This window comes from Syngnathus scovelli, chromosome 18 (assembly GCF_024217435.2).
Source record: "Syngnathus scovelli strain Florida chromosome 18, RoL_Ssco_1.2, whole genome shotgun sequence".
NCBI lineage: Eukaryota > Metazoa > Chordata > Actinopteri > Syngnathiformes > Syngnathidae > Syngnathus > Syngnathus scovelli.
The window spans coordinates 6,480,541-6,500,910 of record NC_090864.1 but is presented as its reverse complement, the minus strand read 5'-3'; the positions used below and the strand labels follow the sequence as shown (position 1 = coordinate 6,500,910).

The 20,370-nt window shown below is 45.3% G+C and overlaps 1 protein-coding gene across 1 annotated transcript in view; it reads right to left on the bottom strand.

Moving 5' to 3' along the window:
- The window catches only part of LOC125986308 (uncharacterized), a 50,820-nt gene extending 46,234 nt beyond the window's left edge, over positions 1-4,586 (bottom strand). The window contains exons 1-6 of the mRNA XM_068648816.1: positions 4,419-4,586; positions 3,358-3,678; positions 3,000-3,275; positions 2,632-2,922; positions 2,369-2,530; positions 2,029-2,241 (exon numbers count right to left, since the gene is read on the bottom strand). Of these exons, the coding sequence (XP_068504917.1) occupies positions 2,029-2,241; positions 2,369-2,530; positions 2,632-2,922; positions 3,000-3,275; positions 3,358-3,678; positions 4,419-4,488 (1,333 nt within the window). The 5' untranslated portion in view covers positions 4,489-4,586. The remainder of the gene's footprint in view (positions 1-2,028; positions 2,242-2,368; positions 2,531-2,631; positions 2,923-2,999; positions 3,276-3,357; positions 3,679-4,418) is intronic.
- Between the last annotated feature and the right edge of the window lie 15,784 nt (positions 4,587-20,370).

Sequence of the window (20,370 nt, the reverse complement as noted above, 5' to 3'; positions counted from 1 at the left end):
TAGGCATTGATTGTTTTGCTCGTAAAGTATCAAATCCACATTGAATAACAAGTGCTCAAGTTATGTTTCTTATAACAACAAATGTGTCATATTTACAAGTGCATAAACGTAAATCTTAGTCAAGATTACAGCACCAGGTGTTCCCAGGAGGTCTACCATCCGAGGACTGCTTATCTTCCAAGGTCGAGCATTCTCAGGGTAGTATGGCCATAATAAAAGATCGTTGGAAGATGATTGACATTTATTTATAAATGAGACCATAGTACAGCAACGGTAGGGAGAACAAAGGCAATTGTACTCGTAAGAATTTGATACTTGGGGCGTCAGGGAAGTGACCTCAAGTAAAAGTCAAAGTCAAAAGTCAAAGTCTCCTTTATTGTCAATTTCTTCACATGTCAAGACACACAAAGAGATGGAAATTACGTTTCCCACTATCCCACGGTGACAAGACATAGTACACAATATACATACAAGTAAACAACACAAAAAGTAAAAACAAGAAGGCACAAACAATGAATAAATAAGAGTGATGAATAAATAATAAATAAAGAAATAACAAATAAGAGGAGCAAAAATGGAGCAAGTGTGCATACAGCAGAAAAAATACTTGTGTACTCAATTTAAAAGCAAAAGTGTGTATTAAATGTGTATTACTCGGTTTGTTTACTTGGCACAATGAGAGAGAAAGATTTCCAGTTTCCAGGTATTATTAACTTTGAAAGTAAATCAAGTACAGTAATCCCTAGTTTATCGCGGATAATTGGTTCCAAAAACCACCTGCGATAAGTGAAATCCGTGAAGTATGTTCACCAACAAGAAGTACTGGGCAGGCTAACGAGTTAGCGGATAGATGCTAATTCGCGATCGTGCTAATACGCGAAAGCGGACTTCTAAAGGAATATAAACGAACATTTGGAGCAATACTACATTGTCCTAAAGGTTAGACACATGTTTCCTCGATTTAGAAGTTTTATTTTGACTTTTAAATGTTTTTTTTTTAATTTGAAAAAGAAATCCGCGATGTAATGAAGCCACGATAAACGAAACGCGAAGTAGCGAGGGATCACCGTACCGTAAAAATGACAATGAAAATAGTTTCGAGGCCAGCTTGATAATGACAAGCTTATATGAGACAACAGGTCAAAAACCAAGCCATAGAAAATGCTACACTGAATCGTATGATTTTTTTAAATCATGAATTTCATCGGTTTCCCTCTTAATTAAACGAGTGAGACTTATCACATTATAACGCCATGTTGAACTTTTTTTTCTCGTGTGGCATAAAATACAAGATATACGTACATCATAAAAAAGTATGTTTGTCTCGTTCCACCTTACCTCCAATGACCAGACGCCATAGGACAGTGACCACCAAAAAGCCCACCGCAGCAGTGCCGCTCCTATTCATCTTTGCGCTTTTCTCATTGTTGCTGAGTATCCGGACTGGTCCACCAGCATTCCCCGTGGCTGGATAAGATCTCTTAAATAGGCGTGTCAGTCTTCTGCCACACCGCCGCGTATTAAACTTTGAAATCACTGGGCGGTCCTAAAATGAGAGATACACAAAACTCAAAACTACTCAGCTTCAATTATAAAATGAGTTATATTACAATAAGACATTTAAAATGTGCTATATAAAACCCTATTCCTATATATCAATGGAGAGTGGCATCATTGAATAAAAAAAAAAACATTCTAGATGTTTTAAATTGTACTTTTTTTGTATAAAAGTGCGTTGTTGTTTTGTTAAAAAGGTTTTAGACAGGAATAAACTATTGAAAGTGATTGTGATTAAAATCCAAAAGAATAGACATGACTTTGCTTTATGTTTTAGACTAGCTCTATAAATATTGCGACAATAAGAACAAAGTCACTTTTAAAGACGCACTACTGTTGTGGCAGCAGCCGAGTGGCTATCACAGTCAAGGATGCTCTTATTTCCATTAGTCTGTAAACGCACCACGGCCGTCAGAGCGTCACTTCAATTAGCCACACATGCTCAGTGGTTGGGAAACTGCTTCAGCTCACCTCCAAAAGTCATTGGGGCTTGCTTCCAGCTCACGTGTGAGCAGAAACTGCTCGTATGTGCGAATGCCTGTTTGGCGACCAGTCCAGAATGTAGCTTGCTTGTCGTCAAAAGTCTCATCCTCGTCATTTGTTCTTTTTCCAGCTCTTGGGCCAAAGGTTCCGTTGGATGACTAGCCTTTACTCTCAGAGAAGGTCCTTTTTCTTTGTTCTTCATTCATCTACTCTTGCCGCCTTCATCATGACTGACAGTGAAATATTCCGAAAAGTCAAAAACTTTGTGAACATTCAATCGCACTGACATCTTAAGATTTCATCGCTGTTCTCCTGTTAATGTCACGTTATATGACTCCATTCGGTGACGATGTCACAGGAGCTCCATCTCGGTTGCAGCACCACGATCTGTTTGGTCCTCGCCTGGTGAACAAGTAGATAGCGCCCACTGCAGCCACGGATCCGATCGTTCCAAGCACGCCCAACGTGATGCCGGCCGCGTTGGGGTGCACTGTAACAGAACGGGTGAGATGTTTTGGTAGGTTCCGTTTTCAGAAGCTCAGAGGAACCATGTTTTTGTGGATGCTGCAAGGTATCTCGGCAGAAACTCACCGTCCTCCGTCCCCGTCACGGTCAGCAGGATGTCCTGAACGCGCGTCTGTGTGTTGTTGCCGAGCGTGCACGTGTATGTGCCGCTCTGGTTAGCGCTCAGGTGGTACAGGTTGAGGGCACCCGCCTCGGACACGTCGTTCACGTGCTCCTTCCAGTTGCTGACGATATGGAGTTTGTGTCCGGCGGACCTATTGGCGATGACGTTGCTGCGGTTGAACGTCCATTCGAGGCTGCTCGGGTGAGAGACGGGCGCACACTCGATGCTCGTTTCTGCGACGGAAACGTCCAGAGCTGGAAGGAGGCATTTAAAGTCTGTCAGCATGTGCGGTGGGCAATTGAAAGGCCCCCCCACCGGCTGAGTGTCTCACTTGTTTTCCTCCACGTGATTCTTCGGCTGCTGTTGGTGGTGCTGACATCACAGATGTATTCCAGGTCGGGGTGGGCGTCGCCCGCCAACGCCAGCGAGCCATTGATGTTGTAAAGCTGCGTCTGCGTCTCTTGCTGGACCTGGCTGCTGTTGCGGAGAGCGTCAGGCAGCGCCGGCTCTGTGGACCAGCGCAGTTCGGGTTGAGGGAAGATTCCGCCCGAGCTGCAGATCAGCTGATCTTCATCGTTGGGACGGAAGCGGATTGAGGTGACCGCAGCTGCAAAGGGACGCCATAATAGGACAACGTCCACTCGCTTCCATTCGTGAACGACCTCTGATGTACTGGCTTGTGGACTCACCTTCCACGTTGAGCTTGATGAAGGACCTCCACTGTCCCGTGAGTGTTCCCACATAGCACATGTAGGTGCCTTCATCTGCAACCAGCACATTGGTGAGCAGCAGAGAAGCGTTCCCTTTGGGGATGTTCTCCTTGAACAGAGAGGTGCGGCCCCTGAAGTGCTGGTCCTGCCCCTTGAGCTGGTCTTGCTCGTAGTAGAAGGAATGAACCTGGAGTTTGCTTGGTAACCATCGCTCCCAGTGGACGACCACGTCATCTCCGATGGGAAAGTTGGCCTCCAAAAGGCAGGGCGTCTTCCAGCGACACCAGACGTCACGGTTGCCTGCAAAACGTCCGTGCAATCAGGTCAGCAGTGCAATGTCACACCATTGAGAGATCAAATTTCTTCGAATAACATGCCCGTGTCGAGCACCTGAGCTGGAACTCAGTGTCAGCTGAGTAAGTTTTACTCATCACATATGATACTCGCGCGCAGATGCTCCGTGAGGGAAGCCTCCCCCACCCCACAGCAGCTGTTTCCGTCCCACCACTTGTTCTCAAACGCCTTACTCCCAACACTCCCATGTCGCTCTCTAAGTACTTCGAGCATGAGCAACATTCAAATAGCTTTGTGTTATTGACATTCATTTCAATATCTGATTCTAAAGGAAGTGCCACTAATAGGCATTGATTGTTTTGCTCGTAAAGTATCAAATCCACATTGAATAACAAGTGCTCAAGCACGGCACAATGAGAGAAAAAAAGGTTTCCAGGTTTTATTAACTTTTAAAGTTAATCAAATAGCGTAAAAATGAAACTGAAAATAGCTTCAAGGCCAGCTTGATAATGACTACCTCATATGGTCTGATGAGACAACAGGTCAAAAACCAAGCCATAAAAAAATGCTACATTGAATCGTATGATATTTTTCTTATCATGAATTTCATCGGTTTCCCTATTAATTAAACAAGTGAGACTTATCACATTATAACGCCGTGTTGAACTTTTTTTTTTTCTGGTGTGGCATAAAATACAAGATATACGTACATCATAAAAAAGTATGTTTGTCTCGTTCCACCTTACCTCCAATGACCAGACGCCATAGGACAGTGACCACCAAAAAGCCCACCGCAGCAGTGCCGCTGCTCTTCATCTTTGCGCTTTTCTCATTGGTGCCGAATACCCGGACTGGTCCACCAGCATTCCCGTGGCTGGATAAGAGCTCTAAAAATACAAGCGTCAAAGTCTTCTGCCACACCCCGCTCACATGACATGAATAACTCACACTCACGCGGACATAGTTTTACAGTAGAATTGCCAGTCCGCATATTAAACTTTGAAGCCACTGGGCGGTCCAAAAATGAGAGATACACAAAACTCAAAACTGCTCAGCACCGTGCCTGGTGGGGCGGTCCTCGAGAGCCCTCCTGGTGTCTCCCTCCTAATTAAGCGTCGTTAGGGATACGCAATCTCACAAAACTGAACACGCTCCTCAGATTTTTGGCAATATTTTTACTGTCCTTTCAAAATCAGTCAAATTGCAAAAGTGAGTACACCCCTACGTGATAAGTCACAGCCCCCCCCTGCCTCCCCACACACACAGTTGCGCAACAGGGTTCAGTTCTGAAGACATGCTCGCCCACCTTTCCCCTCAATTTCCTCGGAATATCACGCCATGGCGCGCTTTCCCCAAGCAGATGTTTACTTATGCAGTTCCCTCTCGCTGGGGGGTTATAACATCAGCGGTCAAGAGTTGAAGAATCTGTTGCTGAATGTCCATGTTGACGCTCTGAACGTGATCACGCTTTGGGAATTTGCAGGCGGGACGCTGGCAAATCATTCTAGTCGGGCTACATTCCACATCTGGATTGCATTTTGTCTCTCCCTCTCTCTTGGGAGCTCTACACCCAAATTCATCAATTTGTTTCTGACCCAAAGCTACCAAGGAAGTTAGTCCACTTCTTCCAGTCTCTGTGTTGCAACCTGCTGATGACATTCCAAACCAAATGGCCAATGCCATCGGCATGTTGCGGCGGGACTGGAACAGTCACAGAAAGGCACAGTTGTGACATTTTGAGCCATCAAACAGCAATTGTGAGTTTGGCCTTCAGCCGGCTGGTTCGAAACATTGCACAAGTGCATACAAAGGTTTGCAGAAGGTCTAGGGAAGTTCACCTGTCAGGGTTCTAGTGCAGGGGGGTCAAACTCATTTTTTTCGCGGGCCGCATTGTAGTCATAGCTTCTTTCGGAGGGCCATTATGACTGTCAACCCAAATAAACTTATGAGCACCTTATATTATATACAGTAAAAGCTACAAAACAAATTGACAAATAACTCATTTTCAAATCAGATGAGTAAAAACTGGTCAAACATTTAAAAAATATATATTAAAAGTGAAAACAATTTACAATTCTAGTAATGACACGAATTTGAAGCACAACTTCTTTTCGCGGGCCACATAAAATGATGTTGCGGGCCATATCTGGCCCCCAGGCCTTGAGTTTGACACCTGTGTTCTAATGCGTGTCCGGTTCAATATACAACTTTAGTAATAATAATAATAATAATAATAATAATAATTCATTAAATTTGTATAGCGCTTTTCAAAAACCCAAAGATGCTTACAGGGAACAAGACAAAGACATACAGGAGGGGAGGGGGACGGGAAGAGACAATGGGATATAATTAAGAAGAGGAAACCAGTTATGGGAAGGGGAGGTCATAGGCTTGAGAGAAGAGGTACGTTTTTAGACGGGACTTAAATATGGGGAGTGTGGGTGAGTCACAGACAGACTGAGGGAGAGAGTTCCAGAGTCGGGGTGATGTGCAGGAGAACGCTCCGTCACCGAAGGATTTGAGTTTAGATTTTGGGACTGTCAGACGTGAAGTATTGGAGGATCGGAGGGAGCGGTTGGGGCAGTAGGGGACAAGGAGGTCGGATAGGTAAGTGGGAGACAGGTGGTGAAGGGCTTTGAAGGTGAGGAGGAGTATCTTGAAGATGATACGCTCCTTAATGGGGAGCCAGTGAAGAGAGTGGAGAACAGGAGTGATGTGTTCACAGGACCGGGTGTGGGTAAGGAGGCGGGCAGTAGAGTTTTGGACTAGTTGAAATCTGTGGAGTGAGTGAGCAGTGATTCCAGTGAGAAGCCGGGATGAGATGAAGGCGTGGATGAGGGATTCAGCGGCAGGGAGAGAGAGGCAGTGCCGGATTTTGGCGATGCGTCGGAGGTGGAAGTAGGAGGTCTTAACAACTGATCTAGCATGAGGGTGGAAGGAAAGCGTAGGGTCAAAAATAACGCCAAGGTTGCGTGCCAGAGGGGAGGGAGTGATGTTTGAGGAGTCAATGGTGAGTGTGATGGATCCAGTTTTATTAAGGGAGGATTTAGTGCCTATGAGGAGGAGCTCTGTTTTGCCACTGTTAAGTTTGAGAAAGTTGTGGGTCAGCCATGTTTTTATTGTAGAGATGCAGGTTTCAAAGTGGGTGAGGGGAGGGTTTTGGGTTGGTGCGGTGCGGATATAGATCTGGGTGTCATCGGCGTAGCAATGGAAGTCTAGATTGAGTTTGCGGATGACATTACAGAGGTAACAGATGAATAGGAGGGAGCTGTTAGGGTTTTTCAGATTATCCTTATCGTATGATTATGTTGGAATGCAACCGGTAAAAAAATAACCTACCTTGTCCCATCCTCCACAAGGTCGTAAAACATCCCGTGTTAGGGTTTTCCAGGTTATCTTTATCATAGGATTATGTTGGAATGTAGACTATAATGATTAACCAATCTTGTCTTGCACTCACAATGCAGTAAAATGAAGTGGTTGCTTCCTCTGCTTGAGTGACCAGCTGCAGAGGAAGCAATCAAAGTTGTTCTTTTTCCCACAACATCGTAAAACACCCCCTGCTCTGATCTTACCAGAGGCCGGGGGTTCACCAAACCTGTCCACTCTCACCCCCACTCTGCTTCTCCTAATAAATATGCCCTTACAGGAGGGAGAGGGTCAGACCTCCATTCGATCACCGCTGCACACACAGCGACGAATAGACTCTCCACCTGCAGGTGCCAAAAAGGACTTACTTGTCTCCCGTGTGGTTCTTGCAAAATAAGTTGGAGTGAGCAAATCTCTAACATTTTGGTGCCGAAACCCGGGATCCCTCATACCCATCATCTGGCTGACGGAGGACGACGCGCTGTACACCGTTGACGGGCCAGCGTCCATTAGCCGGACCTGGTAAAGAAAGACCTGGGAAGGAAATTCTTCGCTGGGCCAGCATCTTAGGTCTACCTTCGTCTGACAGAGGTGGATTGACGGGACCCGGCAGTGCAACGAACCAGGGGACAAGTAAGTTAAAGGCCTGAAGTTGTGTGATTGTGTTGTTGTGAAACGCGTATAAAAAAAAATAAAATAAAATAAAAAAAAAACACAGGTGCGCGTGAGATACGGCTTTGGTTTGTCCGAGCTATGAGATTCGGCTTTGGTTTGTCCGAGCCATGAGATACGGCTCTGGTTTGTCCGAGCTATGAGATACGGCTTTGGTTTGTCCGAGCCATGAGATACGGCTTTGGTTTGTCCGAGCCGTGAGATACGGCTTTGGTTTGTCCGAGCTATGAGATACGGCTTTGGTTTGTCCGAGCTATGAGATACGGCTTTGGTTTGTCCGAGCTATGAGATACGGCTTTGGTTTGTCCGAGCTATGAGGCCTTAAAAAAAAAAAATTAAACCTGCATTGAGGCTCCTCAAAGAAATAAATAAGTAATAATAGTAATAATAATAATAATAATATTTTTGAGACAAAGAGATTGTAAAACCTAAAACTACTAGAATTAAGATGGGAAATAAAAATGGTAAATCTCTACCTCTTGACGGAGATGAGAAGTACATGGCGAGTAGATTTCTTAATTGTATGCAATATATGCCGAAGTGGAAGAAAAAGTATGGAGTAGAAGGGAAGTTGAGGGTTGAAGTGTGGAAGATAGTAGTTGATGTTTTAGAAGAGAGTGTGGATAAAAAGAAAAATGGACTGAAAAAGAAAAGAGAGAGAATTGGATTGTGCTAAAATGTGGTTGAAAGCTTCACAAGAGAGAAAAGAACAAATCCAAAAGACAAAAGATAGAAAGATGAAAGGTGATGAGGCTGAGACTATGTTTGTCAGGCCGGAAGACAATAAGGCCACAGTGCACAGGCGCACTGCCGCGGCCACGGCTCCAGCCGAAGCTGAAGGCGCAGCTCAAGCAGAGGAGCAAGAGGGGCCTTCCGCTCGTACGCAAAACTTGTATCCAAGCTTAACAGACCTGCAGCCCCCCCATATAACAGCAAAAGAAGTCAGGGTCACATTATTAGAAGTCCTGTGCAAACAAGAAGTTTGACCACTGCTGCTAAATTTTCTCAAAATGTAGACAATGTTGATACAGGCGCCAAACCCTATTGTAGGGGAAGGCCAACCCCCACATACATATGTTTTCCGGCCATGGACTCTGGAAGAGGCAAGAAAAGCAGTTGAAGGGGTTACCCCTGTTGCTGAAGACCCAGATATATGGGCAGAGGACATGGCTGGAATTATACATTCCTATAGACTGAATGGACATGAGGCAGGAGAAGCTGCAATGTCCTCCTTGGGAAAAGACTGGGCAAAGGTAATTATACAGGTAGAAATAATCAAGGGCCTTTTCCCTATCCCGTTGAGGGAAATCAATTGGGAGGGGAGTATGCAGCACAATGGAATGGTCTTGTGCAAAGAGTGCGAACTATATTTCAAAGACGAGCGAATTATGGTCATTTGGCAGGAATAAAACAGAAGCCTGGCGAAGATACTGATGATTTTCGTTTGAGATTTGAAAAAGAATTCAGGGTGCATAGTGGCATCCCATTCAATGATACAGCTGAGAGTGCTTATCAACAACAGCTTAAAAATGCGCTCCTCACTAATTTCCGCCCTGAAATAGGCAACTGGGTGAGGAAACATTTGGTGGAAGTGGATGTTGCAAGTGTGACAACAACTATGCAATGGGCCAGACATGCTGAAAAAGTGATCGAAAAAGGCAAAAGTTCTGATGTATTTCATCTAGATAATGATGATGAACTAGATGAAGATACAAGAGTCTTCTTCCAAGGGTCCCAGCAAGGCAGAGGAGGAGGTAGAGGCCAACAAGGTCGCGGGCCGCCATATAATTCAAAACCCCCACGAGATTCTGACAACTGTTGGAACTGTGGGAAACGAGGACACTATGCAAGAGTGTGTCGTTCTGCAAAACGATATCAATCAAAGGGTGCAGGAAGAGGCAGAGGAAAGGCCAAATTTTCAGCATGACTAGATCCCCCCCCCCCCTTTGACCTCTGGTACTCCTATAGAGGAAGAAATAGTAGATGTCCATACAGCATGGGACATTCTGAGTGCATTAAAAGAAAAACCATATGTTACTCTAAACATTGGAGGAAGTGATGTCGAGTTTTTGTGTGATATCGGGGTTTGTAAAACCGTGATAAAAACTAAAGTCCCAAATCTAAAGGCCTCCCAAAATACTATTTGGGTGAAATCTGCTGATGGGCAGGTACACAAGGAGAGTATCTCTAATCCAGTTGAAGTGAGAGATAAGGAAACTGGAAGCATGGCTTCAGTTTTGATTGTCCTATCCCCAAAATGTCCCATAAACCTGCTGGGACGAGATCTGATGACTTGGTTGGGAATTGTAATAATTCCAGTAAAGGGTGGCATGCGAGCATGTAAAGTGAGAGATGTGGACTCATATGCTGCACAAGCAGGTGAACAGATTTGCTGCTCCTATGCCATCCCTCCTGAACGAAATCCTAAACTCCCAAGCAGATTGCTGAGTGAAGCTCGAAAACAATTGTCCCAACCTTGTCAGGAATGAGTTGAGCCAGGGCGACCAAATGCAGCTTGAACCAGGATTTATTGCAGGGAAAAGGAGTTGGAAGGGAGGCAGGTGGGGAACGAACGACACAGACGGGAGGAAGACTCACGGCCAGCAAAACAGACAGACCGACATGAAGTCCCCTTGGACAAGATTAAAATTCTGACCGTGAGCCTTCAGACAGACCGAGGGAAAACCAGATGACACGAACAGGAACACTGGGCACGAACAGGAATGGACACAACAGTAGACACCGCCAGGGAGAAACACACGGGCAGGGCTTAAATACACAGGGTAACAAGAGGAAGCAGGTGACAGACATTACGGTAACGAAAGGGGTGTGGCTGAGCGAAGTGGCACGGGCGTGACAGTACCCCCCCCACAAGGGACGGCTCCCGACGTCCCAAAAAAGAAAAAGTCCAAAACTGTCCAACAAGGGCCGGGAGGAAATGGGGAGGTGGCCGCACGTCACACACCGCCGAAGGCCGACTGGGTGACGGCCGCTGGATCCACGCCGCCGGAACTGGTGGCGGCCGCAGCATCCGCGCCGTCGGGACTGGATCGGGGGGCGGCCGTGCGTCATGCGCCGTTGAAGCCGACTGGGTGACGGCCGCTGGATCCGCGCCGCCGGAACTGGTGGCGGCCGCAGCATCCGCGCCGTCGGGACTGGGTCGGGGGGGCGGCCGTGCGTCATGCACCGTTGAAGGCCGACGGTGACAGCCGCTGGATCCGCGCCGCCGGAACAAGTGGCGGCCGCAACATCCGCGCCGTCGGATCTGTTTTGGGGGGGGGGCAACCGTGCATCTTGCGTCGCTTGAAATCATCTCCTTGGCGACCATGCAGCAGTTGCGGGAGCCGGCAAAGGTTGGTCCAAGCGCTGGTCGCTGTGAGGGTCGGTGTCTTCTGTCAGGAATGAGTTGAGCCAGGGCGACCAAATGCAGCTTGAACCAGGATTTATTGCAGGGAAAAGGAGTTGGAAGGGAGGCAGGTGGGGAACGAACGACACAGACGGGAGGAAGACTCACGGCCAGCAAAACAGACAGACCGACATGAAGTCCCCTTGGACAAGATTAAAATTCTGACCGTGAGCCTTCAGACAGACCGAGGGAAAACCAGATGACACGAACAGGAACACTGGGCACGAACAGGAATGGACACAACAGTAGACACCGCCAGGGAGAAACACACGGGCAGGGCTTAAATACACAGGGTAACAAGAGGAAGCAGGTGACAGACATTACGGTAACGAAAGGGGTGTGGCTGAGCGAAGTGGCACGGGCGTGACAAACCTGAATCAGAAATGACTTGTAATGAATTACATGTCACCATGAATATTCTCACTGATCCACAAGATGACTATATTGGAAGTTTTCTCAGCGACACAGAAGTAACTTTAACAATCACTGCTCTGTACACTGATCGCAGGTCATTTGCAGCTGCTGCTGTGCTCCTGCCCGCTACTCGGAAAGACGGATACAAATTGTCGGCTGTACCCCACATCTCATTGTTTAAACCTCACAGTATAACGTGGGCAGATGTGGGTTCCCGAATTAAACTTGCTGGATCTGTGACTGATTATGAGGACAAGGGTGATGGGTAGAGCTACAGTACCAGTTGTGACGTGTGGAACCAAACAGTGTGTGAAGTAGCTGTAGGCAGAGCAGGCGCTTGTGCGCTTCCCTGACTAGTTGACATTTATTTGAATGAAAAGGAGGAGGGGGAATTGGCTGGGCTTCCTGAAAAACTGTGGACCAAGGGCCCATCTGATGTAGGACTTTTAAAATCCATTTCCCCAGTACAGATCAAACCAAGATCAGAGTGGCGTCCAAGAGTTAAACAATATCCTTTAAAACAGGAGGCAGTGAACGGGATTGCCCCTGTTATAAATGATCTTTTGACAGGAGGAATCATTAGGGAGAGCTCGGATTCTCCTTGCAACACTCCCATTTTTCCAGTCCAAAAAAACTACGGCCCACGGGCCACATCCGGCCCACGGGACCGTTTAATCCGGCCCGCCAACCCTAAATAAATTGTATTATTAAACTTTTTTTTTTTGGATAATTTTGCCTGCAATGACTGCGTTTCCCCAATAGATGGGGAACCACTCGCCTGCGCATTTACTACCGGAAGCCGTGTCAGAAAGCTCGGTGCACACTCACAAGTGCGTGTACGTACTCAGTAGTACGGAAATGGCGCACTCTCGCTCTATTTGTCTCAGTGCCGAATTTAGAGCGTGGGCTGTGACGACAGCATTCTTGTAATTTGCGCGCCGAGCTTTCGGATACAGTTTTACGCTAAAGCCACCCACAAACCTTCCCCTGGAATCCTTCCATTAAAATGAGTCGCCCAAGGAAAAGCAAGGTGGACACTGAGTGCCGAGTGTTTCAAAAGAGTGGCCAATTTGGCTCGACGTACGCGACGTGACGTTCAGCCACATCAACATCAACCCGTCACAGATCTAGGTAAACGGACCAACACCTCGGATCTCTCCTAAGAATTGCCACAACAAATTTTACTCCAGACTATGACACACTAGCAAAAAAAGGGAGACCACTGAAAATGAAAGGGAGGCTTTCAAGTTTGTTGTAAAAAAAATGCATTTTGAATATGATCTGTACAAATAGCAGGGATTGAAACTAGCGACCATTCTCATTTTCAAACAATGCAGGATGCTCAAGGACATTGATGCACCACCTGTTTGTGACTAATCTTAACCTGTAAAGTTCTTAAGGCTTACTTTAAGGAAGGGTTTCCCGTTTCCTCACCTCTGTTATTAGGTGTTTGTGAGTTAAAACTCTGCTCTGATTTTCAGATACCCCTCACCGTGTTTCCGTTTTGATTACTTTATTTGGATGTATGCTTTCACCGATTCTTCAAGATGATATATTTGGTCAGAATGTTTGCCGTTTGATGTGATCTCATGAGATAAACATCTTTCATTAATCTGACCTGCAGACACTGAAGTGATGGAGACTGTTATTCATAATAACAGTGTCGTATTTTATGAGAATCACTGATAGCAGTTTTTTAGGGATTTTTTTTTTTAAATGCTGTTAATAAATGCATTTGTTTTCAAAAAACTTTTTTTGAATATCCATGCTTTACTAACTACTAAAGGCCAAAACCTTTTATGCAATGACCTTTACAGGTCGTTTATATTACTTCACACAAACACTACATCCACCTGCTCCTGGTTCGGCCCCCCGGTCAAAATTTAGAACCTAATTCGGCCCGCAAGTCAAAAAGTTTGCCCACCCCTGTTCTAGTGCGTGTCCGGTTCAATATGCAACTTTAGTAGACATCACTTCATACAAAATGTCTTTACAATAGAAACATAGTTCAGTGTGTGGAGGGGTGGGGTCGGGGGTCACGAGGGTCCAGTCTGTTCATTGTTGCCTCTGGCAGGAAGGTGGTTGCTCTTCTCACTTTCACCCTCGACGCCTGAAAATCCAAGGGATAATGTACATTCAATGTTATTTTATGCAACTAAATTTAGTCCCAATAGGTATCTAATTGAAAGAAATAGTCGTATAAAATAGATCAAAATTATTTTGTACTCAACAGCAAGTACATTTATTTGTATTGTCCTAATTGATATCAATTTTACTTTAATTAATATATTTACATAAATGTTTAATTGGAATACTATATTGCACTCATTTAAATTACTAGGGGGAATTGTTTGTCAAACATCTGAATTGCTTCCTTGATTTTTTTGTACTAATTTAAATTCGATGGTCATTGATGGAAAAACCGAGACATATTTTACAATAAAGATGAAAACAGCAACTTATTTTTCCCGTGTCTTTTCATGGTTGTCATTGCTGGACAACGCAATGGCGCCGCCTAGTGCTCATAAGTGAGTATTTTCATCCTCTACTCTTGTATCTATGACCGAGTTCAGCTCGGTCTCCTCCTCAGGGTCACGTGATGAAGATTCTGTTGCTTTTCCTAAGACACACACACACACACACGCGCACACGCGCACACGCGCACACGCGCACACACACACACACACACACACACACACACACACACACACACACACACACACACACACACACACACACACACACACACATATATTGTGAGCATCACACAATGGCGCCACTTAGTGCTCATAAGTGAGTATTTCTATCCTCTACTATTGTACCTTTGACTGAGTTCAGCTTGGTCTCCTCCTCAGGGTAACGTGATGAAGATTCTGTTGCTTTTCCTAAGACACACACACATCGTGAGCATCACACATAGATGCATCCACACATGCTCGAGGGTGTCCGTGGCCTCACCTCGCATCTTAGGGTAAACCAACCAGGCCACCAGGACTGTCAACGCCAGTACCAGGACTATCAAAGCCACTTCCAGGCCGACGATCCACCAGTATGACGTCTGCAGCGAGGTGCTCCGATTGGCTGCACAAAGACACACACACACACACACACACACGAGTTCAGGCAGACCGGACATGATGTTGATGTTAGCACCGCCTTGCGTTCACCAGTGGGCGAGTTGATGGTGACGTCGGAGCAGGCTGCCAAACAAGGCCATTACCTTTCTTTCAAATGGACCTTTAACAAATCTTAAGCAGTTAATTGCTTTCCAGTAAATGATTATTGAAATACAGTCCAGGCTTTCATTTCTTTGAAGCACTTTCAACGTCACATTTGATCTGTGATGTGTAACAGACTTTGTACCATTCAGCGCCTTGCTCCAACTGAGTGTTTCCCAACATGTTTTTATCCACCTCATACTTTTTCATTGGAGAAAAGCTTGAGGCACACCACCAACAAAAATCTGTCAAGTATATTAGTATATTACAATAAAAGACATTTTAAATGTCCTATATATGAGAGTGGGATCATTGAATAAAAAAACGTCCTGTTTGTATTTTTTTTATATAAAGGTGCAGGTTTTTTAAAAAAGGTTTTAGACAGGAATAAACTATTGAAAGTGATGGTGATTAAAATCCAAAAGAATCAACATGACTTTGACATCAACATGATGCCCAAAGTGTCTCACTTGTTTTCCTCCACGTGATTCTTTGGCTGCTGACGGTGTTGCTGATATCACAGATGTATTTCAGGTCGGGGTGGGCGTCGCCTGCCAACGCCAGCGAGCCAGTGATGTTGTAAAGCTGCGTCTGTGTCTCTTGCTGGACCTGGCTGCTATTGCGGAGGGCGTCAGGCAGCGCCGGCTCTGTGGACCAGCGCAGTGCGGGTTGAGGGAAGATTCCGCCCGAGCTGCAGATCAGCTGATCCTCATCGTCGAGACGGAAGCTTGAAGTCACCGCAGCTGCAAAGGGATGTCATGATAGGATAACGTCCACTCGCTTCCATTCCATTCATTGAATGACCTCTGATCAGGTGACTTGTGGACTCACCTTCCACGTTGAGCTTGATGAAGGACCTCCACTGTCCCGTGAGTGTTCCCACATAGCACATGTAGGTGCCTTCATCTGGAACCACCACATTGGTGAGCAGCAGAGAAGCGTTCCCTTTGGGGATGTTCTCCTTGAACAGAGACGTGCGTCCCCTGAAGTGCTGGTCCTGCCCCTGTAGCTGGTCTTTCTCGTCGTAGAAGGAATGAACCTGGAGTTTGCTTGGTGACTCCCGCTCCCAGTGGACGACCACTTCCTCTCCGATGGGAAAGTTGGCCTCCAAAAGGCAGGGCGTCTTCCAGCGACACCAGACTGACTTTGGGTTGCCTGCAAAAGGTCCGCGCAATCAGGTCAGCAATGCAATGTCACACCAAATTCCTTCTGATGACATGCCCGTGTCGAGCACCTGAGCTGGAACTCAGTGACGGCTAAGTAAGCAAACAAAATATTCACCGAGATGCTCCGTGAGGGAAGCCTCCCCCACCCCACAGCAGCTGTTTCCGTTCCACCACTTGTTCTCAAACGCCTTACTCCCAACACTCCCATCTCACTCTCTAAGTACTTCCAGCACGAGCAACATTCAAATAGCTTTGTGTTATTGACATTCATTTCAATATCTGATTCTAAATGAAAGGCCACTGAATAGGCATTGATTGTTTTGCTCATAAAGTATCAAATCCACATTGAATAACAAGTGCTCAAGTTATGTTTCTTATAACAACAAATGTGTCATATTTACAAGTGCATAAACGTAAATCTTAGTCAGTATTACAGGACCGGGTATTCCCAGGAGGTCTACCATCCAAGGACTAACCTTAACCCTGCCTATCTTCCAAGGTCGAGCATTCTCAGGGTAGTATAGCCGTAATAAAAGATCCTTGGTAGATGATTCAGATTCATTTACAAATGAGACCAGGGAGAACAAAGGCAATTGTACTCGTAAGAATTTGATACTTGGGGCATCAGGGAAGTGACCTCAAGTAAAAGTACTTGTGTACTCAATTTAAAAGCGAAAGTGTGTATTAAATATGTATTACTCGGTTTGTTTACTTGGCACAATGAGAGAAAAAAAGGTTTCCAGATTTTATTAACTTTGAAAGTAAATCAAATAGCGTAAAAATGAAACTGAAAATAGCTTTGAGGTCAGCTCGATAATGACAACCTCATAAGGTCTGAGACAACAGGTCAAAAACCAAGCCAAAAAAAATGCTACATTGAATCGTATGATATTTTTCTTATCATGAATTTCCTCAATTTCCCTATAACGAGTAATTAATCGAGTGAGACTTACCACATTATAACGCCATGTTGAACATTTTTTTCTGGTGTGGCATAAAATACAAGCTATACATACGTACATCATAAAAAAGTATATGTTTGTCTCGTTCCACTTTACCTCCAATGACCAGACGCCATAGGACAGTGACCACCAAAAAGCCCACCGCAGCAGTGCCGCTGCTCTTCATCATCACGAACTGGTCCACCAGCATTCCCCATGGCTAGATAAGAGCTCTCAAAATACGAGGGTCAAAGTCTCGTATCGTGAATACCTCAGTTTGCGTTCACACTCACGCGGACTTTGTTTTACAGCAGCATTGCCAATCACAAAACTATAAACTGCTCATGGTAAACTTTGAAGTCAGTGGGAGGTCCAAAAATGAGAGATACACAAAACTCAAAACTGCTCAGCACCGTGCCTGGTGGGGCGGTCCTCGAGAGCCCCCCTGGTGTCCCCCTCCTAATTAAGCGTCGTTAGGGATACGCAATCTCACAAAACTGAACACGCTCCTCAGATTTTTGGCTATATTTTTACTGTCCTTTCAAAATCAGTCAACACGCAGCCATTAATTTTCAAATTGCAAAAGTGAGTACCGTAATTTCCGGTGTATAAGCCGCACCAGCTAAAATTCGGGGATATTTTAGTTTTTTTTCTTACATAAGCCGCACCGGACTATAAGCCGCACGTGCACACGAGTTTTTTACAAAGAAAGACAGTACACAGAAAGCCTTTTTGAAGTTTGAATAACATGCTTTAACATGTCTTTCTAAACATTGCCTGTGACGCGGCAGTAATACCGCAGCAACACGGAAGTAACACAGCACTAATAGGGTTTGATTAAATAAAACATACCGGTAAAAGTCACTGAGACACGGCGGTAACACAGCAGCAACACGGTAGCACAGCACTAACAGGGCTGGTTAAAATAAAAGTAAAAAAAAGAGCTTCATCGTCTTCATCTTCCTCCTGTGCACTGAAACCGTCGAAGTCTTCCTCCTCAATTTCCGATTGGAATAGCGTTAGATATCCTTCGCCACACACTTTCTCAGTATCTCTTTCGTCGTCGTTTTTATCCATTTCTTCTAGCATTTTCCATGATGAAGGTCTGTTCATGCTAATCTTATTCATGCACGAAGCGCTAAATTACATTATGCTAAATTACATTGTACTAGTGAGTAACACGTATAGCTCCAGAGTAGACGGGACCACGAAATAAAGAAAAGGGTGCCGCAACACAATGCCATCAACATCGACTGCCTTTAGCTTAAAAGCGGCATCATATGCATTTCTTTTGTCCCCCATAATGACGGTTTGTGTATAAAAGTTTCCTTTCAGTAATGTCAGTCTTGATCGCGTTCTGCGTGATGCGCGAAATGTTGTAAACACAAACTCTTCTTGGGCGCATTATCTCTTCTTTGCATTCATTCCACATCTGAATTGCGTTTTGTCTCTCTCTCTCTCTCTCTTTCTCTCGTTCTCTCTCTCTCTCTCTCTCTCTCTCTCTTTCTCTCGTTCTCTCTCTCTCTCTCTCTCTCTCTTTCTCTCTCTCGGGAGCTCAACGCCCAAATTCATAAGGTTTGTTTCTGACCCAAAGCTACCAAGGAAGTTAGTCCACTTCTTCCAGTCTCTGTGTTACAACCTGCTGATGACATTCCAAACCAAATGGCCTGGAATGTCATCGGCATGTTGCGGCGAGACTGGAAGAGTCACAGAAAGGCACAGTTGTGACATTTTGAGCCATCATACAGCAATTGTGAGTTTGCCCTTCAGCCAGCTGGTCCGAAACATTGCACAAGTGCATACAAAGGTTTGCAGAAGGTCCAGGAAAGTTCACCTGTAAAGGTTCTAGTGCAGGAAGGGTCAAAGTCATTTTTTTCACGGGCCGCATTGTAGTCATAGCTTCTTTCGGAGGGCCATTATGACTGTCAACCCAAATAAACTTATGAGCACCTTATATTATATACAGTAAAAGCTACAAAACAAATTGACAAATAACTCGTTTTCAAATCAGATGAGTAAAAACTGGTCAAACATTTAAAAAATATATATTAAAAGTGAAAACAATTTACAATTCTAGTAATGACACGAATTTGAAGCACAATTTGTCTTCGCGGGCCACATAAAATGATGTGGCGGGCCATATCTGTCCCCCAGGCCTTGAGTTTGACACCTGTGTTCTAGTGCGTGTCCGGTTCAATATACAACTTTAGTAATAATAATAATAATAATAATAATAATAATAATAATAATAATTCATTAAATTTGTATAGTGCTTTTCAAAAACCCAAAGATGCTTACAGGGAACAAAGCAAAGACATACAGGAGGGGAGGGGGACGGGGAAGAGACAATGGGATATAATTAAGAAGGGGAAACCAGTTATGGGAAGGGGAGGTCATAGGCTTGAGAGAAGAGGTACGTTTTTAGACGGGACTTAAATATGGGGAGTGTGGGTGAGTCACAGACAGACTGAGGGAGAGAGTTCCAGAGTCGGGGTGATGTGCAGGAGAACGCTCCGTCACCGAAGGATTTGAGTTTAGATTTTGGGACTGTCAGACGTGAAGTATTGGAGGATCGGAGGGAACGGTTGGGGCAGTAGGGGACAATGAGGTCGGATAGGTAAGTGGGAGCCAGGTGGTGAAGGGCTTTGAAGGTGAGGAGGAGTAACTTGAAGATGATACGTTCCTTAATGGGGAGCCAGTGAAGAGAGTGGAGAACAGGAGTGATGTGTTCACAGGACCGGGTGTGGGTAAGGAGGCGGGCAGTAGAGTTTTGGACTAGTTGAAATCTGTGGAGTGAGTGAGCAGTGATTCCAGTGAGAAGGGAGTTGCAGTAGTCAAGCCGGGATGAGATGAAGGCGTGGATGAGGGATTCAGCGGCAGGGAGAGAGAGGCAGTGCTGGATTTTGGCGATGCGTCGGAGGTGGAAGTAGGAGGTCTTAACAACTGAGCTAGCATGAGGGTGGAAGGACAGCGTAGGGTCAAAAATAACGCCAAGGTTGCGTGCCAGAGGGGAGGGAGTGATGTTTGAGGAGTCAATGGTGAGTGTGATGGATCCAGTTTTATTAAGGGAGGATTTAGTGCCTATGAGGAGGAGCTCTGTTTTGTCACTGTTAAGTTTGAGAAAGTTGTGGGTCAGCCATGTTTTTATTGTAGAGATGCAGGTTTCAAAGTGGGTGAGGGGAGGGTTTTGGGTTGGTGCGGTGCGTATATAGATCTCCGTGTCATCGGCGTAGCAGTGGAAGTCTAGATTGAGTTTGCGGATGACATTACAGAGGTAACAGATGAATAGGAGGGAGCTGTTAGGGTTTTTCAGATTATCCTTATCGTATGATTATGTTGGAATGCAACCGGTAATAAATAACCTACCTTGTCCCATCCTCTACAAGGTCGTAAAACATCCCCTGATATGTTTTGAAGAGCACAAGGGCTTCCTATTCAGCCTGCTCTTCCCCCCACTCTGTTTCTCTTAATAAATATGTCCTTGCAGTTGGGAGATTTCAGACCTCCATTCA